The sequence below is a fragment of the Pipistrellus kuhlii genome, unplaced genomic scaffold (assembly GCF_014108245.1).
Source record: "Pipistrellus kuhlii isolate mPipKuh1 unplaced genomic scaffold, mPipKuh1.p scaffold_m20_p_18, whole genome shotgun sequence".
In the NCBI taxonomy this organism is placed as follows: domain Eukaryota; kingdom Metazoa; phylum Chordata; class Mammalia; order Chiroptera; family Vespertilionidae; genus Pipistrellus; species Pipistrellus kuhlii.
In genome coordinates, this window is record NW_023425493.1 from 10429442 (window position 1) to 10454916 (window position 25475).

The 25475-nt window shown below is 44.5% G+C and overlaps 2 protein-coding genes across 4 annotated transcripts in view; both read left to right on the forward strand.

Moving 5' to 3' along the window:
• The first annotated feature begins 1833 nt into the window (after window positions 1–1833).
• Window positions 1834–2890, forward strand: G0S2 (G0/G1 switch 2). Of its 2 annotated transcripts, none has more exons than XM_045583093.1 (2): window positions 1834–2013; window positions 2146–2890. In XM_045583093.1, exon 2 carries the CDS (start codon window positions 2182–2184, stop codon window positions 2497–2499), a length of 318 nt encoding a protein of 105 aa, XP_045439049.1. In that variant the 5' UTR covers window positions 1834–2013; window positions 2146–2181; the 3' UTR covers window positions 2500–2890. The 2 variants fall into 2 exon arrangements, with proteins under 2 accessions (XP_045439049.1, XP_036298108.1); XM_036442215.2 differs by having other exon boundaries at window positions 1835–2008; window positions 2142–2890.
• A 7060-nt stretch (window positions 2891–9950) lies between these two features.
• The window catches only part of HSD11B1 (hydroxysteroid 11-beta dehydrogenase 1), a 30200-nt gene continuing 14675 nt past the window's right edge, over window positions 9951–25475 (forward strand). The window contains exons 1-3 of one of the 2 annotated variants that reach the window (XM_036442209.2): window positions 9951–10050; window positions 24237–24347; window positions 25121–25251. In XM_036442209.2, the coding sequence (XP_036298102.1) occupies window positions 24263–24347; window positions 25121–25251 (216 nt within the window). In that variant the 5' untranslated portion in view covers window positions 9951–10050; window positions 24237–24262. Of the gene's footprint in view, window positions 10051–24137; window positions 24348–25120; window positions 25252–25475 lie in introns of those variants that run through there. The other variant, XM_036442210.2, reaches the window with a different exon arrangement.

Below are 25475 nucleotides of genomic sequence, written 5' to 3' on the forward strand. Positions count from 1 at the left end.
AATACTGGCATGTCAATTGCGGAGTTTTGGGTTCATCGCTGGGCTGACTCATCTTCAGGGCAGAAACAAGGTAAAGGCCCTGATAGGAAGATGCACATGACATACTCTCCCAAAAGCCACCGTGTTTGCGACATTCGCAAATCTTGGAAAAGCCTACAGGTCATTTCTGCCAGTTATTAGAGATTCAAAGAAAATGCCAAGAATGATACTAATCTCTCCTTGTTATAGAATTTTCCTGCCTGACAAGGTTAAAAGGATAATAATAAGCAGGGGATACAATCTTCCAGAAATAATCCCAATTAGGACCATTGTCACCTTGACCACTGTGTACAGACAAAAATGTATAATGTTAAATTAGCTACTTAGGTAACCTTGACCCATCTGCACAAACCAACCCTATTTCCTGAACTATGAATAGCCCAGGCAAAAAGCAATTATTGATGCCATTTTTTAACTAAATTGTCTGAGAATTGCTTTAGACCACCTCCTCCTCTCCTAAAGAAAGATTGCTGTTAAAAATTTCAGAGATTCATATTTCTGATCCCTGAGACAGCTCTTCCTCCTATCCCTCCCCTCGGGGCTCAGCTTGAATGATTGTGACAGGCTGTTGCAAGATTGCATCACTGACCTTTGCAATTTTCTGGCCACTCCAATTTCCCCCTTCCTCCCCCTGCCCTCTCCCTTTCCTCCTTTAAAGCCCTTTGGCCTACCAGTTTCTCCTTTTCCTGACTTACTGGCTCTGGCATATGGAGAACCAAGCTAAACCAGAACCCCCATACGTACCCCTATTCACACACACACACACACACACACACACACACGGGATGATGTTTAATCCTAGTCACAATCAGTCCAACTATCCTCACCCTTCCTCTCCATTCTTCACCTTCTTCCCAAAGGCCACTCTCACTCTTCTCCCCCTGGGGCCTAAACTATGGTGAGCTGAGCTGGCACGGGAGTTGCACCCCCAGACTCAGGGCAGTGGCAAACAACTTTTGAGGACAGCAGGACATGCTTACATTCCAGACCTGCAGAGTAGCTTTTACAGACAACCCCTCTTCCATCTTCGTCTCCACCCCTGCCTCCACCTTCGCTTCTCACTTGGGAAAGAGGGCGATTTGGATTTAATGGCAGTTCCCTGATACACAGAAATACAAACACAAACACCTTCAGGCACACACACACACACACACACACACACGCCTGTGCATAACAGGGCACCCTCAGTGAATAAGCTGTCTATCAGGTGAGCCTCACAATGCAAGCACCAGTGAATAAAACCAGTCAGGCCAGAAAGAAACGGTATCTGCCCACAAGGCCTTAGGCAGAGCCTGGACACCTGCTCAGTTCTGTATCCCTCCCCCTTGCCTTCTCCCCTACGAACCCCCCCCCCCCAACTGTGGGAAGATGACAACCCTTCTGAATAAAAACGGGTGTTTTTTTCCTCTCAGGTAGAACCACAGATGTTAGGGGTCCTTCTCATTACGGGTCCTTCTCAGGCTGCCCCGGACCAGGGACGCTGCACACCCAGCCACCCCGCCAGGAGAGAGTCCGTGTGGCAAATGCACGCAGTTACCTCGGGCTCCGGTTCCCAGCCCTGCACGCACGCACCTGGAGCCGGACCTCCCACGTGCAGGCCTGCCCTCCCCTGCACCCCGGCGCGGCCTCCCCGTCCCGGCCCCCAGTTCACCCCGCCCCGGCGTGCACAGCTCGTGGCCGCCCCTCCCCCTCCCCGCCCTGCCCCGCTCCGCCCCGCCCCCAGGTCCCCCTTCCGGCTCCCCCCCTCCTCCGCCTCGCTGGCAGGCGCTGGCCCGCACCCAGGGAGCCCTGGAGGCGGGTCCAGGAGGGAGATTTAAGCGGCTGCGGGACCCGGCGGGATGTCAGCGGTGAAGTCTCCAGCCCAAAGAGCCGCAGCGGCCGCAGAGGAGGAGAACGCGGAGCCTGCCGGACAGACGGACGGACGCGCCCCCTGCCCAGCTCCCGCTGCCTCCTAGGAGCTCGCTGTGCATCCCGGTGAGCGGCGGGGCTGGGCTGGGCGCGGTGGGGCGCGGGGTCCTCCCTGCGGGGCTGGGGGCGATGCTGCGGCCCCCGGAGCGAGCCATCCCTCGGTGACTAACGGTCCCCTTTCTGCCCGCTCCTCCTCAGGTCCCTCCGGAGGGTCCCCGAGAGCCCCGAGCCGAGATGGAAACGGTGCAGGAGCTGATCCCTCTGGTGAAGGGGATGATCGGCCAGAAGCCGAGCCGCCGGCTGGTGAAGGTGTACGTGCTGGGCGGCGTGCTGGCCCTGTTCGGCGTGGTGCTGGTGCTGGTGGAGACTGTGTGCGGCCCCTTCACGGCCGCCAGCCGCCTGCGGGACGAGGAAGCCGCCGTGGCCGAGCTGCGCGCCGCCCGGGAGCGCCAGGCCCTGCACACGCAGGCCCTGCAGGAGAAGGAGAAAGGCAAGCAGCACGACGCCGCCCTGGGCAGCCGGGCCCTCGCCCACCGGCAGCACGCCTCCTAGAAACAAACTGTGGGAGCCAGGATGGGCGAGAGGAGAAGGAAAGAGAGCAAGCAGGAAAGAGACAGAGAGGAGACGGGGACAGAGGCTGATTCAAGCCGGGCAGCGCAGGAGGCCTGAGCTGTGTGGACTCGGGAGAAGCCGCTGCCTGCTGGAACTGACCGAGCTCAGAGACTCACCAAAAGGAGTCTAGGATGGGGTTTGCTGCTGTGCAGCACTGCGGAGGGATGGCATGTCCAAAGCCACGTGTCTTGGAGCTGAGTGCACCTGTTATGTTGCACTGGGGCAGAAGGGGGAGAAATGCTTTTTATATTATTATTGTTATTGTTATTGTTGTTGTTATTTTTACAATGACCGTTATTTTGCATTTTGAAAATGAAAACATTTTGTACTATATCTGTGTCTGATTCCTGGGGGGCATGGTTCTCTGGGTGGGTGGGCAGCAGAGGGGGCGGGCTTGCAGGTGAGGGGGTCTCCCTGAGTGAGCCCTGCAGGTCAGGCTCTCCTTCCTGCCCTGCTGGGAGCTCTGGTATTCGCATCCCATGCTTCTAAGTCGGTTGAGGATTTGGTTTTGTTTCACCTTGGCAGTGGGAAGAGAGAGACACTTCCGTAAGTCCCACCAGACTTAACGTTTTAAGATCAGAATGTCAGCTTCTGAGCTGGGAGACGTGAATGGGAGGTATGGATCAGTTCTGGGACAGAAGGTGCAGCTGTCATTTCACACCTGTACACCAGAGGCTCCTGTGGCTGATACCTCTTTCTTCCTACCCATATGTTAGCAAGAGACAGAGGGAGAGGAGAAAGGGGAGGGGGAGGGAGGAAACCAGCCAGCTGGTGGGAAAGGAGGGAAGACAAGCTCCCAAGAACCCCCAATTGGATGTCTGGTTCTACCCAGCCTTCCTCCCTAGAAACTCAAATTGCAGTAAGAGACCCTGAGGTCAGAAGGACAAAAGACTGGTTGTCGCAGACCTGAGTCCTCTTCCTCCAGGGACCACGCTGGCTTTGCGGTGATAACTAATTCAGTGTGCCTGTCTGAGGGGCTCAGCAAAGGAAATGTTGAATAATGACTCCTAAAGAGGCAATGAGGAACATGGGCTTGATGCCACGCTCCTGGCAATTTTAATGTGTGTCCTGCCCTAGCCAGGTGGGCAAGTCACTCGGCATCAATAGCGATGCGTTTTTGCCAAACGTGCCAATGGCTCCTGTCTTTGCCTCTGATCAGACCCTCTCCACCACCACCTCCTCCCACACACCCCTCCATCGTATTTCTGCCAGCTCAAATTCTACCCGGGGTTCCTGGCCCTGATCAAATGTCATCTCTCCCTGAAATGTTTCCTTATCGCTCCAAACAAAAGAGCAGCCAAAAGGGGGTGAGAGTAATCAAGGGGAAAGAGACATGTTTAAAGGAAGAGAAGAATATCAGTGTTCTCTCTGTTTCCACATTGGGAACGCCATCCCTATATTAAGATATAGCCTCACCTTAAACTTGTCCAATCTGGTTCTCCCAGTTTGTCTACCCAAGTGCCTCTCCTTTTATGTTAATTATTCCTCCTCCCATTTAACCACCACTGTGTCCAGCTCTCAACAGCTGAAACCACTTCCTCGGACATTCCCCCCAAACTCACTCATTGCCAAACTCTTCTTCCTTCATGCGGTGAGCCTAACTGATTAAAACTAAAGAGGAAAGGAGATACAGCGCAGAATTTCGGTCCAAAAAAGTCAGTTGCGCGCTCACGGAATCATGAAGGCATATGCTAGCCGCAGATGCTGTGGAAAAAGACATAGGTTTCTTCACCAGCTACAAGTCCAATATGAGCCAACAAGAGCTAGTGACAAGGCTGCCAGAACAAAGCAGCACCTTGTTGGTAAAAGCAGGCTGTCCAGGAAGAGGGAAGAGGAGGCGGTTTTGTTTTACTTGGCAATCCGCAGGTGGGAAACAAAAGAAGTCAAGTCCCGCTGCCTGAGTGCTTGGATTTGCAATCTGACTCCCTATTTGTGAGCTCTAAGGCCCTGAACAAGTAAGTTACTTATAAACTGCCTACCTCTGGTTACTTAAACTGCTCACCTGTAAAATAGTGTCTTCCTCGTGGCCTGATTTTGCAAATTCAATGAGCTTAGTGCTTAGAGAGTGCCTGGCATATACTAGGGCAGTGGACCCTTGAACAAGTCAGTTAGGGGCACTGACTTCTGTTGCAGTTGAACATCCACCTGTAGTTTTTGACTTCCCCAAAACCTAACTACTTTCATTATCCATGGGGGATTGGTTCCAGCTAACCAATTCATCTCATGAATGCCAAAATCTGTGCATGTTCAACCCCCCTATATAAAATAGTGTAGATCAATGCATATAGTAGGCCCTCCAAATCCGTGGACTCCCAACCGTGGATTAAAAAAATGTATAAGTATTTACTGAAGAAGTTCTTGGCCCTGAATGGATGGCTAAATTAGTTGGAGCATCATTCCATACCCCCCCTAAAAAAGGTGCAGGTTCGACTCCCAGTCAGAGCACATACCTAGATTTCAACCCTGGTTGGGGCAAAAAACAGGAGACAACCGAACAATGTTTCACATCAATATTTCCTCTCTCTCTCTCTCTCTCTCTCTCTCTCTCGCTCTCTCTCTCTCTCTCTCTCTGTGTGTGTGTGTATGTATGTGTGATGAGAGAGTGTGTCTGTATTTTTTCTCTTTGTGTGTGTGTGTATTTTTTTCTCTCTCTTTTTTTCTCTAAAAATAAATGAAAACATATTCTTGGGTGAAGATATAAAAAGAAGAAAGAAAAGAAAAAGTTATCGTATAAATAGATCCATGCAGTTCAAATCCATATTGTTCAAGGGTCAACTGTAGTAATTTTTCAGTCAATGAGAGTTATTGTAATTGTTGTTGCTATAATTTAAGACAAAAATGCTTTGATTAGAGTGACTTGGGCAGATAACAATCCAGAACCCCTGTCACATACAGGAGAATCAAATGGATCGCTAGAGAAGAGAATATGCAGTAGTGTCACATAGCAATTGCCTTCACATAGTTGAAGGGAAATCGGAGCATTTCCAAACATAATACCTTTCTTGTGATGTATAGTAAGAGCCTCATTACTAAAAGCACTCAAGCAGAATTTAGACACCATTTGCCAGGGATGGTATAACATGGAGAGGAAATTTCTGAACTTGGAGGGATGTTAGTCTTATGAGCTCTGAGGTCTCATCCAATTATAAGATGACAGGATTCCGTTTAGTAAAACCACCAAATAAGGGTTGCTTCTCTAGAACTCACCATCCCTTCTTTTCTATTTCCAATGCCTCTTTGCTCTTTTTCTCAGCATGCTGACAAAGATTTTCCTTCTTGCTAGATAATTAAAAGTAATGAATTTAATCCCCCAAATGAACTACTTCCTGATTAAATTTATCTAACTATTATAATAGTCTTGCCTCTTAGAAAATGCCTAAACCTAGTGGCTGGACCTAATAGTTCTCAAACTTTGTCATAATGACAAACACTTCCTAGTCACCTTGCTCAGTACAAAACTCCACGGAACTCTGATCTATGAACACAAATAAATATATTATTTTGTGTTTTATCAGATGCCAATTTGCACTATCTTCTATTGAAAACAAATAGTAAGAATCAACTATGAGAATATTAAAAAGTTACCACACTCTTGGGGAAAGTTTGATTGCTCTATAATCATTGTACCCGGAATTTGTTTTAAACCCTTGGCTCAATCAGTGACAGTTCACCTCAGTTAAGACACTTTTATAAGCCAATCAATAAGTGTTAGCCCTGAAGGTCAGCCAACCAGGAACTAACTCACCCGTAAGTAAATTTCAGAGTGCTAGCCATCAACAAATGCTTCCATAGATGATGTCAGCACGCATAGGTCTCAGGAAGGACACCACTCCCTGAACTCCATACTTCCCAAAAATCAACAATGTACTTACTGAGTTCCTTGGGTAAACTCTATTTACCCTTCAGTCAACTGCCAGATAAATCAGACCCAATACTAACCGGTGCTCAGCTAATTTCATTGAGTTCTCATCATTTTTATGATTTTTAACCAAGCAGGTCATTGTATAAAATTGTTAGCCCTTAATCTTTGTATAAAGTAATTGGAAATTTTAGTTTGCAGGTATACATTCTGGTTACTTACACCTAGGTGTTTGTGTAAGGTCCTTTGATACTTGGTAGATCATTGAATAAATAGACACAGATCTGTATATTAGACCTTTTGTTTTGGGAGGTGTACCATTTGACAACTATTTTTGCCATTAAATTGCTTATTCTCCTGGTGCTCATTTTTCTTTTGCTTTTATTTGTCTATATTAAAAAGTCTCATTATATGTGTTTTTGTTTTGTTCTGGAATACAGTGTTTTATCATAGATGAATAAGGGAGTACTTCATATGGAATGGCCCAAGTCACTAATCTAGTCCAAGCTGGTCCTAAGGTATGATGGCAGGAAGTCCATTAGTCAGGTGACCAATTCGGGAAAGGGCAATTGGTCAAACTTAGCTGTAGGTTTTACAAAACATTCATGTGGGCGCCGTCTTGTCAATGTGTGACAGATTACTTTTAGTCTGCATGCCAGGGTCAGATTGTCAGGTCATTACCTGCATGGCCCACTCCTAACTTTTGCTTATAAAGGAAACCCAAGATACCATTTGCAGGCACACGCTCTTACTGAGCTGCTCTCTTAGGTTCTCCTGTGTCACACCCCAACTTCCTCTTGGAAAATTCCTGATTTCCATATAAAGTTGCACTGTAATCCTAACTCTTGCACTTACTTTGATAAAACGCATTTTCTTTACAATAACAATGGCCATTATATGGAGAACTTTTGGCATGTCAAAATCAACAAATTAATTCATTTACAAGAATTTTTGGCATTTTGAAATCAACAAATTAATTCATTTATAATGAATACATTTAAGAGGAACCCCAGAAATCTACAAAGTCAAGTTTACTTCTTTAACTATCGATAGTATGCTAAGATTTAAAAAACAAAATTTGCACTCCAGCATGGTCTTTTCAAAGACTCTGAAACCAACCCTAATTTAATTTCTCTCTCTTTCCACTCATCTTTACATGACCTTTGATGTGAACCACCCATTTTTTCCGAGTTTTACTGGGGAAAAAACAATCACATTATAAAATTGCAAAATCAGAAGGCACCTCTAAAGAAGTTGAATGAACCATTCTTTGTTTTTACTGTTGTTGCTTATGTTTTTAGTTCAAATAAATAGAATTTTTTTTAAGAAGTTAAATTTAAACCTTGGTCTAGAGCCGTATTAAGTTATAATTAAGGATTTTCCTAAACCACAGGAAGCCAGGTAGAAATCTATTACATAATTCAAGATTTTATTAGCTAATTATTGTTCTGAACTACAAATCAGTACAAGTTCAGTTGTTAGTCCTTCAACTGAAGGGGAAAAATTTTTGTTTAAAACCAGAAGGATAAGAAAGAATACATTGTAATAACTCATCTGTGTCAAATGAAGAAAACATTGTCTTCAGAGAGCAAGAAAAAAAAATTAAAATACAGCACAAAAGACAATTCCAGAAGCCTTTTTTAAAAAAAGTTACATTGACTAAAGATTCAAAGTTATAAGCTAAGTAAAAATAAAAACAGATTTCAAGAAATTTTAAAAAAATATTCTGGAATTTAACAATAGTTGAAGTTAAGGAGACTTTTCTTTTTCATTATTACTTTGGTTTGTTTTTTTGTTTTGTTTTGTTTTTTGTTTTTCTTCTTATGGGCTCAAATATGAATAAAGGGACTTAATGAGAAAAAAAACATTAATTGAAATCCAAAATGAACTGTTGAGAAAATATTCAATATGTGGGTAGACATTTTCAGAGAGCCTCAGAAAGGAAATGAACTAGAAAACTCCAGATACGACAACTGGCTTCTGAAAGGAAAACAAGACTAGAAGGTCTTCTATCCTCTGAGAATTGGGAGCCTATAGGTGAATACACTTGCAGAGAGTATAAGCAGAAGGATCACTGGAAGAACCAATGTCCCTTTTTGACTAAGAAACAGAAAGATGACCATGTAAAATCTGTCCAGTGATGCTGCTCCCAAGGAGACATTATTAGTACCCAACAACTTCAACCCTTCCTCTAACTTGATGCCCCCAAATCTCAGAGAGACCGGTGTGCAACCACATCAATTATACTCACCATCAAGGGAGAGCTGTGTCCAGTTTGGCTCATCACTCTATTCCCAGCTCCTATGCCAATGCCTGGCATGGACTAGGTGCTCATTAACTCTTTGTTGAATAGTGAATACATAAATGGATGAAGAGAGTAACCTCTTTGTTGACTTAATCCAAAAGAATGAAAACCTCTGAATTGGGTATGATGCTCCATCACTAATTGGTGTAAATCAGGCTGGAATTATTATCCCTTCTTATGGAGTCCTACCTGGATCCTCTTGCAGGCACCTGTCTCCCCTCTGCCATCCATGCTCCTGTTGATAGGATCACTATAATGGTTTATAAGTCACAGAGGTTATTGCTTAAAGGGGTTAAAATCGATAAATGTGTAGAAGTGCTCTTCAAGCGTGTTGGGGAATGAGACAAACACTCGAAAATGGGTCAGTAAGGCAAATTTATTTTTGCACAAAAGGGTGTGCTGCCATTAGCAACAACAGGGCAGGCAGGCACACACAATGAAGATTCCGCTCTCATTTTTTATCTGTTCCCTGATGAATTACTGCACCGTATCCTGAATGGCTGAAGGACGTGGCTTTACAGTCTGGCGCCAATGTCTAACTGAGAAAGGCGCTATAAGGAAGGAGGTTGGATGTTTGTAGGGGAGTGGGACAAACAACCTCTTCTTCAGGAATGTTTACACTTCTGGTTACTTATTCGATTGTTAATTACCCGCCAATCTAATGAGGGGAGTTCATAGCTGTAACTTTAATGGAAAAGACTTGTTAACTCTTACACACTCAACATTGGATCACTAGATTCTCTTTTCGTAGGAGGGAAAATCTGTTCCATTATTGTTTCAATACTTTTCTTTGAGGCAAAGCCAGGAATCCGAGAGAGCAAAAGCCTACTAAAGGTGGGACAGGGGTTCTGCCTGGTGTGCCTCTGGCATGTTTAAAGCTCACAATAGTAATGGGTACGTCTCCAGGGCAACCAGGACCACTTCCAATCATTCATGCCCTGGGGCTGCCTCAGGAGGTCCCTTGTTCTATGGGGAACCCTGATGCTTGCCCCCAAGATTGGCCTTCCCTTTAGGGCTCCTCTCCCAGGCATCTCCTGGCTGCACCATCGATTCCCAGCACAAGGTCTTCTTCCTTGACCTAGGTTTCCCCTTCTTGTATCAGGTGGCAGACCAGCTGGTTCCAGTCCCGAACCAGATCTTCTGACTCCTCCCAGAAACCAACCAACTTGTGAGCAGGAAATCTCGCCCCTCCCCAAAGAGTGGGAAGCCGCAGAGGAAGAGAGAGATGAAACAGAAGGGAAGGCAGAGGAGGAGAGAGGGCAAGAAAAGAAGCAAAAGGAAAAAAGGAGATCCATAAAAAGAAGTCAAATTTGGTTGACACCTCAAGGTAAGACTTTTTAAAATCCCATTATGTTTTATAGCATCACCATTGGGTCAGGGCCTCGTTCGTAGTATGTGCTCAGAAAACCACTTATGAAATAATTAAATAAATTAGAGGGCTCGGCTGAAGAGAGATTTCAGTGTCAAATGCTGGTCAAAGGAAAAAACAAAGAAGAAGAAGAAGAAATGCCCAATGAGTTAAGAAATAAATCTGTAGGAGGGAAGATGTAAGACAGATGGAACCAGACGCCTGACACTGGCACTGAGGGCATTTTGATCATCCTGGGACAGAAAGTTAAGATGGAATGAAAATGTTGCAAAAATAGTTTTTAAAAATGTCTGCACGTCCTTTGAAATCCTACAAAGATTGCAGGTCGTAAGCATTTTTTTAAAAATTGGCTTTAACCCGATGACAGAGCACAAACATCAGGCGATCTCCTGGGAATTGCTAAAAGTGCTGGAAACTGCATCTTGCAGCCAATCATCAGCCAGTTGAGCATTATTAATATGGAGATTGGGAGCTTTGAGAAAGGCTCCTTTTATTTATCATTTTATTTTTAAAATGTTTTATTGATATTTTTTACAGAGAGGAAGGGAGAGGCATAGAGAGCTACTATAGAAACAATGATGAGAGAGAAACATTCATTGGTCAGCTGCCTCCTGCATACCCCCTTCTGGGGTTGTGCTCACAACCAAGGTATACGCCCATGACTGGAATTGAACCTGGGACCCTTCAGTCCGCAGGTCGATATTCTATCCACTGAGCCAAACCAGTTAGAGCTGAGAAAGGCTCATATTATTTCGACAAATCTTGTTCAATGAACCAAGGGAGGCCTAACATTGTCAGTCAAAGTTCTTCACATACTCTTCACCTGTTCCTTAGTCCCAGTCCTGCCTGGCTGCTCAGGACACTAGGATACAGGCCTTCTGAGCTTTAAAAGGGCCTGTGCAGAGCAAATTCAAAGGCACTTCTTTCAGGCCAGTTAGAGAAATGATGACAGGAACAGGAAATGCCAGTCCCCACTCCCACCATTTACCCGAACCCTCCCTTGCCATCAATAACAGTCTCACCCAGAAGCTTGCGGTTTTCTGATCCAATCTTGGACAAATTTAAACAGCTAGACTCAGGCTTTGGAAAGCGCCTACTCACAGACAGACGATGGTGATGTGTTTTGAGCTGGCTTTTGAGAGTCCCGCTCCTCCAGCTTTTCCAACAGAGCTTAAGAATTCAGAGGGACACCCTCGAGTGGGCTTTTTAGTGCCTGTATCTCTCGTTGGGGTTTGTGTGAGTAAATCAAGGTCAGAAGCTGGAAGGAGGGTGGAGAGACAGAAGGATCTCACTTGTGCTTGCTTGCCAAGATGTAAAAGGAATTGCCTTTTCCTCTGTAGCATGATAAGAAAATAAAACCCGAAAAAAATCCAAGGTTGCTTTTACATTATTTCAGTACAGCTAAAAGCTTCCCACATCCAATTTCTGAGCTGGAACAAATCTTAGCGCTAATCTAATTTAATTCCTCTCATTTGCCAGGTGAGGGAATGAAAGCCAAGGCCAGGGAAGGGCCTTGTCCAAGGATACACATATGTCAGTGGTGGAGGGGGGGTCTGGGCCTCAGTTCTCTGGTCCCCTCTGGGGTCTTTCAGGAAGCCACCCAAACTTTACAGGAAGATGCCCCAGATGCCCGAGAACTCATAAATACTGCATTTGCTGATTAAATAAAATGTTTTGTTCAAAGTTGCTCAATTAATCCTGGCCTGGCCAAAATGGAAAGAGAGAAAAGGTTTTCCTAATAGTTAAGATTTTTCCAGAATCCGTTTTGTAACTGTCAAGGGACTAGATATCATGGAAGAAGGATTTAAGCCAGGTTTGTCCTAAGAGAACTAGAATATTTTACATTCCGACCATTCATCCAGGGTTACATAGCTCATCTCGTCATACAACCTCATGACATTTTCATTTTACAAATAATATTTTATAATTTGCTCAGATTTACAGAGGGAATCACATATTCTGCATCTCTCTGGACTAACATGGATACTTGTTCAGTGGCCACTCCCCCACGTGCTCCAATTTCAGTCTAGGTGATGTTCCTTAGGCATGTTATGCTCTTTCTAGACCCCTTGCCTGAACACAGGGAGTTCCCTCTGCTTGGATTGCCCTTCCCCCAACTTCATCTCCATAACTTGTACTTATCCTTCAAAGTTTAACTCCAGGGCCACCTCCTCCCAGAAGCACTTCCCCCTCTCTGAGCTGATTTGGATGGCCTGTTCTGTACTCCTCTAATAACTTCTCATCTGCAAAAGATGGTTCATGGTATCCAACATGAAAACGGTAACGAGAATGAAATGAGATCATCGTCATGAAAATGGCTAGCACAAGGCAATATGTGCACCCTTGTTATAGTATGTTATTAGCTACTGTGCCTTTTAATTTACTTGCCTGCCTGCCTTATGTTTAACTACAACTTCCTTGAAGAAAGATAGCAAATATTGCTCAGCTTTTATATTCCTGGCACCTAGCATAGCTTAGATTTTTTATTATTGTAGTACTCAATACATGTTTGGAAAGACTGGATGAATAAACAAATGGAATACTTTTCCTCCTTTCCTTCCATTAAAATCATTTAATGTCTCATTTCCACACTCTGGACTCTTGGGTAACTTAGGGGAGGAAATAGAAGATGCCACAAGTTTCCCTTTATTTCAAGCCCGACAGTCTACTCGAAAGGGCTACCTGCCCACGGTTAAACGTGGGAGTTGAAAAGCCACATTCACTTCTGCTTTCATACAAAATGTACTTATCACAGCAGGAGAATTGACATGCTATAAAACACAAGGTCAAAAAGAACTGGAATGGAAACAATAGCGGATGAGAGATGTCAACACTCTTTTGCAACAGGGAAAGTAAATGGACGAGTGATACGTGACTTAGCACACTGGAGGCCGCTGGAGGAAGCCCAAGTGCCCGCGGCAGGAGGCCAACAAGAAGTCACCGAGCCAGGAGAGTCTCGGGAACCAGGGCAATGGGATCTCAGAACAGAGAGGGGCAGAGGGGCCAACCCCAGGAGATGCTCCAGATCCCCTCTCCTGCCCTCCACCTGAAGAAGGAAAGTCTATATTCTGGAGAAACTGGCCTAAGAGGCAGCAGACTCAACAGAGCGTTGGGTTTAGGCATGGAGCTAGAAGCAGGATTAGAGAAAGACTCCATCCTGAAAGATGAGATTCCCCAGCTCCTTGTTCTGGCTTAGCTCCCGGAACACCACCAGCAGGGTCTATATCCCTCCCCAGCCCACACTAGGCAGAAAATCTAAGGATTCCTCTGTGTAGAAGATATTCAACCAAAGGGAAAACAACTAAGGCCCCTGATATTTGGGGTCCCCCAAATGAAAATATCCAGTACCCTCTGGATTATCCTACAGTAGAGACAACAGCTAGCCAGCCTTGCCTGTTCACACAGAGCTTCCTTTTATTCCAAGGATCATCAATCATGGAATAAAAGCCTTCGACATTGAAGATAAAACTCCAAAATAATCAAGAGAACAAAAGAGTTAATTCTCAACAACATCGAAATTACCTCTGAGATAAAAACAGGGCCTCCATGAGTGAAGAGCAGGAAACGGATGTTTTTAAAAAGTAGGAGGGAACAAGAGCTTTTTAAAATAAAAAATAAAAAAATAAATGCAACTAGAGATATAAATTTCAATGAAGCATTGCAAGATAAAATTGACAAAATCTCCTGGAAAGCAGGTCAAAAAGGAAAATAACTTTAAAAATAGGACAATAACAATAAGAAACTGACATGGATCAATTCAGGAGCGCTGACATCTTCTAATATGAATTCCAAAAAGAAAGCACAGAGAAAACTAAGTAAAATACATTAACCAGAAAATGAATGTCTCCAAAATTTCCCACAATGAAAGATTTGCATCTCCCTATGGAAAGGCCCAGTGTATGCTCAACATAACAAATGAAAGAAAAAAAAAGAAAAAAAAACTCTCCTCAAAATACATCATTATAAATGTTAGAACCTAGTGATAAAAGGATCCCAAAAGTTCTCCAAAGAGGAAAACCAGTTCACAAACCAAGGATCAGGAATCCGGGCAGCAACTGGACTTTGCAGGATCAACGCTGGGAGCTGGGAGCTGAAGGGCAATCCAGCAGTGTCTCCCTCTTCCGAGAGAAAATAATCTCCAACCTAGAAGTCCCTACCCAGCCAAACCATGAATCAAGGCGAGGGTGAAATAAGGACGAGCCGGCAGGAGCTGTCACCCTGGGGTTTCTGTGGCCATGACTGGATGGATGGGTGCCCATGTGAAAAGGTTAAGAGTAAAATAGCACTCCTGCATCCAAGGACTCAAAGAATTTCCTTACCACTTAGGAAAAGTTAACCGGGAGAGGAGTCGGAGTTCCCATGTGGATGGCAAAGGAATGTCCCAGTGACCAGCCTATCAAGCTTTTGCTGCAAATTGGCACAGCAGGAATGGGGGCTCCAAGAGGGATGCCACCAAGGGGAAAAAAATCAGATTATCTAATGAATTTAACATATTTATTTTTCTAGCTCTTGTCAGAGGATTTGGAAAACATGGAAGCAAACAAACAAAAGTGTGACTGTAAACTCTAGTAAAGAGGGAAGGTGGGAAGAATAAAAGAAAAGCAATGCAATCAGTACATTACATTGCTGAGCTGAAAATAATTAGTAATAATAACATGAACACTGACTACTCATTTAATTAAAATGATGAAAGAATAACACTAGGAATCTAGAAGAAGGGAAATGAGTCTCTACATGTGTTGTTAAAAAAAAAAAAAGCAAAATCCTAATATTTCTTAGTAGAAAATCAATAAATGATTTCTAAAATTCCATAATCGAAGAACAGTAGTAGAAGCATATTGTTTTAAAACATGTGGTTAATTCTCAGAGGAAAATAAATAAGGTTTAATAAAGGGATTGCCATGTGGCTCAGCTGGTTGGGCAGCATCCACTGCACCAGGAGGTTGCCAGTTCGATTCCAGGTCTAAGACAGATGCTAGGATTCAGGCTTCATCCCTGGTCGGGGGCATGCAGGAGGCAGCTAATTGATGTTGTACTCTCACATCAATGTGTTCTTTCTCTCTCCCTTCCCCTCTCTTTCTTTCTCTCTCCCCGTCTCTCTTTCCCTTTCCCTTTCTCTAAATCAGTAAACCATTCTTTAAAAAACAGAAAAAGGGGGCTCTGAAACAAGAAATTATTATTTTATTTTTTTTCTTGAGAGAGAGATAGAGAGTTCAATCATAATGGCGGACTCCCATGGATTGTATTCAATCCACCAGTCAACATGTTGATGCCCGGAGCCCTTAAATTAAGTCTCAAACAAGCTACAATTAAAGTACTTACCTAATTACCCAGAGCAGTTTACCAGACTGTCTGTCCACAGCTTGCTTCAGAATTGCCTGGGGAGCTTTGTAAAAATACAGATTGCTGGGTCTCACCATGGATGGGTCTGCTTCAACAGGTCCCGGTGGGATCTGGGAATCTATCCTTAGTACCTCTCCCCTCCCGTCCCCCTTCCCCCCGCCCCCCAATGACTCAGTGGCACTGCAAGGTTTAAGAACCACTGGGCTAGAGCAGCAGTTGTCAGTGTGCCTAAGGAGGGGTGAAGAGGGGGAGGGGTTCTGTGCGATTTGTGTGTGTACTTGTTGCTGTGTACATGTCAGTGCATTGTAAGTCTAGCTTTTCCCCTTCCTCTCTCTTGCATCCTCTTTTATCTGAATTTGACTCTTCAGTCCCTCTAGATTGCTGAACACATTGCCAGAAAGTTCCCCACCCTGGTGATTTATCCCCTCCAGCCTGAGCTTTCTCTCCCAACCCTGGGGCTCCCTCTGCTGGCAGAAACTCAACATCATAAACCTAGACCATGCTCCCTCCATGCCTAATTAGGTCATTTTTCTGGGCTGTTTTCACGCCCTCAAATGTCATGACTCAGCAACAAGTACACATTAGACAGAAAATGGAAAATTCAACCAACCTGGAAGGACTCCCTTGCCTTACAGGTGTGGATGGCATTTAAAGATCAGGAGGGAGGATGACGAAGCAGAAACAAGAGAGGCACATACTGCAGTCAACCTTCTGAGGAACAGGAGGCCTTAAGGAGTTCTTCTCCCCACCTTCTTCCTTCCCCTCACCCTAGAAAGATGGATGGATGTAGAAGACACAACCTTCTGCCTTAAAAAAAAAAAAAAAAAAGGAAGGAAACGCGTTAGGTTGAGAAGCTCATTGGATTGGGAAGCAGAAGACAAGGTTTTAAGATCCACCTTCCCTTCCCCTCCTCCATTCTCCTTTTCCGGACCCCATGCCACCATCACCGGACCCCATAAGGCATGTCCCTCCACTAATCATTCCCTGTGGGCTCAAACCTTTCCTACACACTGAAAACACGCTCAGCCTGACTCAGTGTCTGGCCTGGGGGAAATAATGCTCAGGGACATTTTCATGACAACCTAACTCATTGCTGTGCTAAACATCAAAACCCTCCTGTAGCTCTACACACCTCTCAACGCCTCAAACATATTCCCTCCGTGCCCAGGCTGAGCATTAGCTCACTCTTCTAGCCACAGCATCACAGGCCCCCAGTGATTCCTACACCCCAGACCCAGTGCGTTCTTGTCACGTCTCCCCTTCCTTGGACTCTCAGAAGCTTCGAAGCTGTGCCCTCTCCCATCTCAAGTAGCCCTCAGGGGATTGGGCTGTTTCCTTCTTTCCACCCCCACCAGAGACTTCCACGATAGCACTGGTAACACGTCGTATGTTTCATTTATTTCCACGCCTGTCGGGAAAACATTGTGTTTTGGGTTTGTTTTTCATTCATAGTACCTGGCATGTAGTCGGCACTGAATAAATGTCAGCAGATGAAAGCTCCACTCAGCCATGTGGGAGGCATGTGTCCTCATCCTCCTTTCCTACCCAGAGTCCTTTGGGAGGCTGTCTGTGGCCAGGCTCCTGAGCTCCATGGTGGAGAAGGGAAATGGGTGGTCTCGCCTCTGCTCTCGGTAGCCACGCTCAAGGATGTCCTGTCTGCCCCCGAGGCACATGTCCCCGTGTTCCCTAAGTTCTGTGCCACGTCTAAGAGCCTTAAATAAAACATAAGATACCCAGTGACATCTGAATTTCAGGTACATAATGAAAATGTGTTAGCATGAGTATATCCCCTGCAATAGTTGAGACTACAGGTATCCTAAAAATGTATTCATTGTTTACCTGCAAAGCAAATGTCAATGGGAGTCCCATACTTCCATCTGCTACCACCTGGGAAGTAGTTCTCTCTCATGCTGGCCCCTGGCACCCTAAGAAAGCCACCCAGCTATGGCTGCTGTGCCACCTTGCTGTGCTCCCTGAGGGCCAGGCAGAGCAGCCAGGGAACAATGCTGAGCGGTGGTTTTTGCTGGAGCCAGTCCTCTCAGCTGTGGGGGACTCGCCGTCCCCTCCCTTGTGTACCAATGTTTCACCCAAGCCTCCAGGCCATGGCTTCTTCAGTTGCTGTGTGGATTCTGCCCTCCTCCATGGCCGATGCCAGTCGATGGGAGCAAGGCCAGATGAAGAAACCTGACAAACCCGCTAGGACATGTTCTGGGCTGCCTCCACTCCACCCCCACCGAGGGGCCGGGATCCACGCTGGCTCCGGGCCTCATTGGGATACTGGCTCTTCCCCAAGAGGCTCCCAGCTCTCCCAGCCCAAGGTGGTCTGCCCCACCAGCGCCCCCACCATTGAACACAAATGACAGGAGGGGATCGGACAGGGCACACAGGGCACCCCTAGTTCATTGTTCCATGTCGGAGATTCCGTCCATCCGGTGGAAAATATGAGTCAATCTGTCCATTAGGAGGAGGGTTAATGAACAATAACCTCTTCCCCCAGGGAGAGAAAGGAAAGGGAGGAGGGGGAGGAGAGAAGGAGTCTCTGTTATTAGAAGAAACAGCTATGTCCATCGCTGGGAACAGATTTCAGTGGCCTGGCACAGATTTACAAATTCCTCCCCAAGCAGCCCTCGGGAACTAACTGGCCTGGGGTGGCAGGGTTGGGAGAAGGGGGAATTTTATACATTCTAATGTTACACCAAGATCCTTTCCTGTCTCAACAGATGCCTGTTATCCTCCCAGGGAAGACAGCGCCTCCCAATAGGGAGTGGTCACCCACCAGTTATTCTGGGTCTGCCCGCTCTTCCCCCGGCAGGATTCATTTTTTTAAAAAGAGGCCACTTTCTTAGCAAAGCTGCTGAACGGCCCTGAAAAGCACAGTAGCAACTAGGGTCTCAGAAATGACAGGAGCTCCTCTGGAGATCCGCACGTTTAGGCCACATGAATGCAGATTTTCCCCTGGCTGCTCCTTCTCGAGTGTTGACCTTCTCCTAGTAGTCCTCCCAGGCCTGGCCCATCCCCCGAGTCCCTTTCCCTTCAACCTCTGCATTCCTCCCACTTTGTTGCTTTTTCTGGACTCCCTTTATCTGGTTGGGAATGAATGCCTGGCTCACCGCCTACCTGTGCACCTCCAGCTGAAGGGAACCCATTCTCTGTGGGTTTCTGAAAACTACCAGGTTGTGTTCATGGTATTTCACGGAAAGCCAGCTCTGAAATGTAGATAGTCAATGCATTGCAAAGAAGGGGTGGCAGATAGAATAGTAGCTCTACTCTTAATTTTTTGAGGAGTCTCCATACTACTTTCTATATAGATAGATATATAGATAGAGATATAGATAGATAGAGATATAGATATAGATGTAGATATAGATATAGATATAGATATAGATATAGATATAGATATAGATATAGATATAGATATAGATGATATAGATATAGATATAGATATAGATATAGATATAGATATAGATATAGATATAGATATAGATATAGATATAGATATAGATATAGATATAGATATAGATATAGATATATTAGAGGCCCGGTGCATGAAATTTTGCAAGAGTAGACCTTCCTTCCCCCAGCTGCCAACACCAGCTTCCCTCTGGCACCCGGGACCTGGGCTTCCCTTCCAGAAGGACATCCAGTCTAATTAGCATATTATGCTATATATATACATATATATAATTGATTTCAGAGAGGAAGAGAGAGGGAGTGAGATAGAAACATCAGTGATAAAAGAGAATTATTGATTGACTGCCTCCTGCACACCCCACACTGGGGATGGAGTCCATAACCTGGGTATGTGCCCTGACCTGGAATCAAACCATGACCTCCTGGTTCATAGGTCTATGTTCAACCGCTGAACCATGCTGGCCAGGCCATACTGGTTTCCATAGTGGCTGCACTAACTTAGTTTCCCATCGGCAAGAAAAAGTTTCCCTTTCTTGCACACCCTCTCCAACACTTGCTATTTCTTATATTTTTTTTTATAATAGCCATTCTTACAGGTGGGTCCCAGAAGGGAAAGTTGGGAGGGGAGGGAGCAGTGGGTAATGGGGACAAATATATGCTAATGGAAGGCAATTAGACTTCAGGTAGTGAGCACACAGTAGAGTACACAGATGTCATATTATATATTGTACACCTGAATATTCTATAATACTATTAACCAATGTTACCCTGATAAATTTAATTTTTAAAAATGGGAGGCAGTACAAAGGAGTGAAGTACACAGCTAGTTTTGGTGCTGTGGCAGTGAAAGCAACTTTACCTGCTCGGAGAAAATTTGACTTGAAAGAAATGCGAGGTGAAACGGCTGTGTTTCTTTTCATATTTTTTAAAGGCTCTAGAAGAGTATAGGTGTTTCTTTTCCCACGTCCAGCACAGAAAAAGAGCAGGTCTGGCCAAAACCTGTTTGGCTCAGTGGTAGAGAGTCAGTCTGCGGACTGAAGGGTCCCAGGTTCGATTCCGGTCAAGGGCATGTACATTGGTTGCAGGCACATTCTCAGTGGGGGGTGTGCAAGAGGCAGCTGGTCGATGTTTCTCTCTCATCAGACGTTTCTAGCTCTCTAGCTCTCTCTCTTCCTCTCTGTAAAAAATCAATAATAAATAAATATATATATATATATATATATATATATATATATATATATATATATATATATATATATAAAAGAGCAGGTCTGGTTCCTGAGTAGAGGAGCTGGGGATTGAGAAATGAAAGAAAGAAATAAAGTAACAAGACACGAAGATAGAAGGAAAAAGCTGGGAGCCGAGTGGGACTGCGGTCCTCTCTGATGGAGGGACAGGGACTCAGAGCCGACGCAGCATGTTTATTTACATTCCAAATACCATGGGGTTTCACCAAAAACTTAGGATCAAAGGAGCTCGATTGGGCTCAGGTCCTATTCATTCCCTCATTCCCAGTGCTAGACTGGATTTACCTATCAAAGCACACTATCCAACACCTGAGCTGAAATGGAGGCCAAGCTGATAACACTCTTGCCTTTTTGGCAAAGCGTGTTTCCAGGGTGTGGCTTTGCCTGTAGCCTTGTTTTCAGCTGACAATAATTTAAAGAATGCCCATGTGCCTTCCCAGGGGGCCCTCTACAGAAGAGGACTAGAGAGTGGGGCTGACAAAGTGAGAGGAACATTGGAATCGAAGGGAAAAGGACTCTGGGGGATGGGCCAGGCCTGGGAGGACTACTAGAAGAAGGTAAACACTTGAGAAGGAGAAGGAACAGGATATTTAGAAGCTCTATAAAGAGGACAAAAGAGTGGGGCTGATCAGGTGTGACCAGAACACTGAATCCCAGGATTTCCCTGCTTTTTAACTCAGTCTAGGAACTCAACCATCTTCTCGTTGCTGCAGAAATTCAGAAACACTAAAACAGCAAAGATGAAAACTATATAGTCCCTGTCCTCCATGAATTTATAAGCAAATGAAACAATCAGGCATGTAAATATGCACATATAGAGATCCGTGTTTATTACGTAACTAGAGGCACAGTGCATGAAAATTCATGCACTGGAGGGAGTTTCCCTCAGCCTAGCCTACCCCCTCTCATACTCTGGGAGCCCTCAGGGGTGGGAGGTGACCCAGCGATCAGAGAAGGCAATGCCCCCACCACACCTCTGCTGCTGCCACTGCTGGCAGCACAAGCCTCAGCCAGCCCTGGTTACCTGAACCTCGGGTGGCCCTAGGCAGCTGGGCAGCCGCCATTGGTGATTTGCCTGCACCTTGGGCCGGAGCATCTGAAGCTTGCCTGTGCCTCGGGAGTTAGCTGGGCAGCCACCATTCGAAGCTTGCTTAGGCCCTGGGCATTGGCTGGGCAGCCAGCATCCAAGGTTTGCCTGCACCTTGAGCCAGCCCTGGGCAGCTGCAGGCTGCGGGGCCTGGAGGACTCCAGAGGCAGGCGCGTGGAGCAGCAGGACCCACCTGGAAGCTGGCCTGGCCATGCCACGTGCCTGCCACTCTGGCGGGACTGAGAGGACTGGGCGCTGCCATCTTGTGGCTGTGGGCACCACCATCTTTGAGGGCATGGAGTCAGTTAACATATTCCCTCCTTAGTGGCTGTGGGCACTGCCATCTTTGTGGGGGGGTGATGGTCAATTAGCATATTCACTCTTTATTATATAGGATATGGCCAAAATGTGCTACCCCTGGGTGCCTGAGACCCCACTGGGGATCTAAAAGATCAAAACTATTTTCATAACCATACTAAGAGATTATATGACTTTTTTCCCCTGTTATTCTCTCATGAGTTTTCCTGAAGCTACAGGATGTGTGCTAGTAGAAAGCATACTACATGTATGCTTACGTATTCTTGAATTTTAAAAATTCTAATATATCATATCAATAGCTAAACCACACACACACACACACACACACACACACACACACACTCAAATTTCTTTGTGATCCTCAATAGTTTTTAAGCTTGTAAAGGGATCCTGAGACTAAACATTTTAAGAACTGCTAAGAATATATACCATTATATATTGTCCTCATTTCTTATTAATGCATTTTGCTGACTAAAAATTATTTTATGTAATTCCATAAATGTTACTTTGTTAGGTGCTTTCTCTGGCCTTGTTTTCTGGCATGTTAGCTATTAAGTCATCAAGTTATTCATCTGTGTGTGATTTAATGTCTTTATTTATATCTTTTGAGGCAGCACAAGTTTGGACTTTATTTTTTAACTCAGCCAACAATCAACTATAGTCAATGCATTAGTTTTACATTCTATCACCCTGATGTTTATCCTACTCATTGTTATTTTTTTATTTCTTTAAATTATCTTTTGAGTAGTGAACTTGAAATTATTTTTGTCATATAATAAACTTTCCTAGTCTGTCCATCTTTCCATCCTTTCAGCAGCAGCATATTTCCAAGCAATTGTTCCTTCCTATAATTTTATATTAATAGTACAGTATTAAAAAAATAAACAAAATTCCCTTTCCTCTAGAGATGAAAATGGAGTCTAGTCTGTAACATACCTTGGTAGCATAAAGTGGGTTATAAAATTATGCATATAATTCTTACAGTTCTGACCATAGGTAATATAATTTTCTACTTGAATTTTCCTTTTTATTTTTTCTATTTTGTCCTCCATGGACCTTGAGCTTTATTTAGCCCTTAACTATTATCAAATGTCCATTGTTTTCTGGAAGTGAACTTTACAGCTCTGGGTCTCTGTTGACAAATTATTTCATCTCCTTTGAGTCTTCAATTCTTTTCCCTTACTCTGAAATGAAAGTTCAGGGAGCGTTTCCAGATCCTGTACTTGGGGTCATACTGGATTTTTCTTAATAGTATGAGAATCCCCCAACCCCTACCCTCAACCCATATTCTTCTCCCAAAGCCCCATACCCATTCTCACCATCACATGTAAATAGATTTCTCAGTTCTACAGGTAACTTCGCAGAATTTGAATTTGCTCTATGATGGAATAATTTTTATGGTTTGGTTAGTTGGTTCTAAGGTGAAAAACTTAACAAGAATATATCTTCAATTCATTCTTTAAGAATTTCTCCTTAATGAATTCTTACTCTAGACATACCAGCGTAGTTATTTCTATAATTCTATGATAAATTCTAAATGCCTAAGGATTTCTCCTCTATGGTCCTTGTCTTGTTCCAGACCAGTTTTCAGCTGGATATGGGATTTTCAGGCCAGTTTTGCCTCGATGGTGCTTGCTGCTTGTTCTCCTGCACCAGGCCTCTTCTTGCAGCAACTTCTTTATGGTTCTCATTCCTTACTAGCATTTACAAGGCCCAGTTTAATAGCTTTGTACCGTTTTGGGTTTTTGGCACTCATTATTCCTTCTTTATTTACTACTAAAGTCTTAAGTGGACATTCCTTTGCAATTTCCTAAGAGTTCGTTGTTGTTGTTGTTGTTGTTAACTCTCACCCAAGGATATTTTTCCATTGTTTTTTTATTTTTGGTGTTTGTTTGTTTTGGGGGGAGGTGTTTTGTTTGTTTGTTTTTTAGAGAATGGAGGGGGAGAGACAGAGAGAGAGAAACATTGATGTGAGAGAGACACATCGATTGGTTGCCTCCCACACAGGGATCAAGCCTACAACTGAGGTATTGCCCTGGACTGGAATCAAGCCCAGGACCCTTCTGTCCACTGAGCCAAATCGGCTGGAGCTTTCCTGAGAGTCTTGCCATCTGGGTTCTGGCTGGCTTGCATTCCCTTTTGATGTTGTAATACATGTTCACTGAACTTGTGTGAGGTTTATCGGGCTTGTTTATTTTTCAAGAACATATTTTAGACATATTTTCTTAAGAAGCTTATTTTTCTGTGTTGGGCTATTATTTTTAATTGCTTCTGACTAGGAGGTGGGACTGAGAATGAGATTTGACCTGAATTTAGCTCCCTTGGCTATTACTCATATTCCCCCCAGAAGCCACACACAGAAGCATGCTCTGAAATGGGGGTTTGACATGCACTTTGATAAAGTCATCAATTCCTAGTGTAAATGGTGTTCAGAGGAAGATGGACTCAGGGTAGTGATGCTGGCAGAATCTAATCCTGTACAGTCATGAACTTGGCGATCTGTAAGTCTCTTCTTGTTCAATGCAGTGGAATAAATATTGTTCATTGTGAAATCTACCATGCAGACTGCCAAGATAAGTGCGATCTCTCCCATAGCCAATCGGCTGCTCTTACAGGAAAATTGGCTAGCCCTGTCTGAGACTACTCCAGCCTCCCATTCCTGATGTCCCAATTCAGAGTCTGCTGCCTGCCTTGAAGGCTGTAACAAGTTGTGTAGGTTCTCTCTGTGTGTCCTTCAGGGCTCTTCGTGTCAGATCCCTGTCTGATGGCTTTTATGAAAAAACTCCTACCCATTCTGGGGGTCTTCTTGGCCTACTACTACTATTCAGCAAATGAGGAATTCAAACCAGGTAAGTACAAATATGTCTAATTTTGAAGAGATAGATAAAAAGAAAAGAAAAAATAGGTAGCTGGAGTGCCCGAGGATCATCATGATTTCCTGACCTCCAAAGTTGCAGAACGACCAGGGACCTTGAGGTGGGAGAGGATTTCTGTGTCCTACAGCCACAGGGAATAGCTAACAGGAGTGTGGTACTTGGCCCCCTTAATGAAAAGCAATGACGGGTCCCCTATAAAAATAAGGGTAACTCCAAAATTCACAGCCCAGCCAGATATTTGAGCTCCGTGGAAGGACTGATAAGTGGGAGGCAAAAAAGTAGTCTGGAGTTGATGACTAACTAGAAGTGAGAAAAAATCCCTGGGATCTCCGAGAGCACACGTATTTTGATTACTGTTTGCATTTTTTTTTTTTTTCAATTGAACAAAACTGGCTGAGTCCACAAACACCTGGAACTCTAGTGTTCCCGCTAAAACTTCTGTTCATGTAGGGTTGTTATGTTTTGTTGTTGGTTTTTAGGAGATACAGATCGCTTCTCGGCCTTTTGGCTAAGATCAAGTGTAGAAGATACAGTAGGTAGACTTGGTTTTGACCAACCAAGTCAAACTTCCATTTCAGAGCATATTTATGAAAGACTTGAACTTTCCTCTACTGATGTATGCAAACAAGTTGATCTGGACTCATAACCATGAGGCATGGAAAGAAGGCTGCCCATGTCCAGGGCAGGAGGAGGAATGTTGCTGCCAAGTTGGGCTTTTCTCCTCACTTCCTTTTGGGGTTTCCCAGAGATGCTCCAAGGAAAGAAAGTGATTGTCACAGGGGCCAGCAAGGGGATTGGAAAGGAGATGGCCTATCATCTGGCGAAGATGGGAGCCCATGTGATGGTGACAGCGAGGTCAGAAGAAGCTCTAAAGAAGGTGAGGGTTCTGTGCCCACAACACATATATGCTCACATGCCCAGATGTATTTTTATATACATTTACGTATACATGCCAACAGAAAGAGGCGGGCACATCCATACACAGATGCATACACACACATAAGCACACACATACACAGGCACACATACCTACAGGTTTAAACACTCACAATAATATGAAAATATGCATTTCAGTGTTCATTCCCATGCACATATATATGG

What these genes read in the sequence shown, in the direction of transcription:
- G0S2 (XM_045583093.1), top strand. Translation starts at nt 2,182, where the DNA reads ATGGAAACGGTGCAGGAGCTGATCCCTCTGGTGAAGGGGATGATCGGC.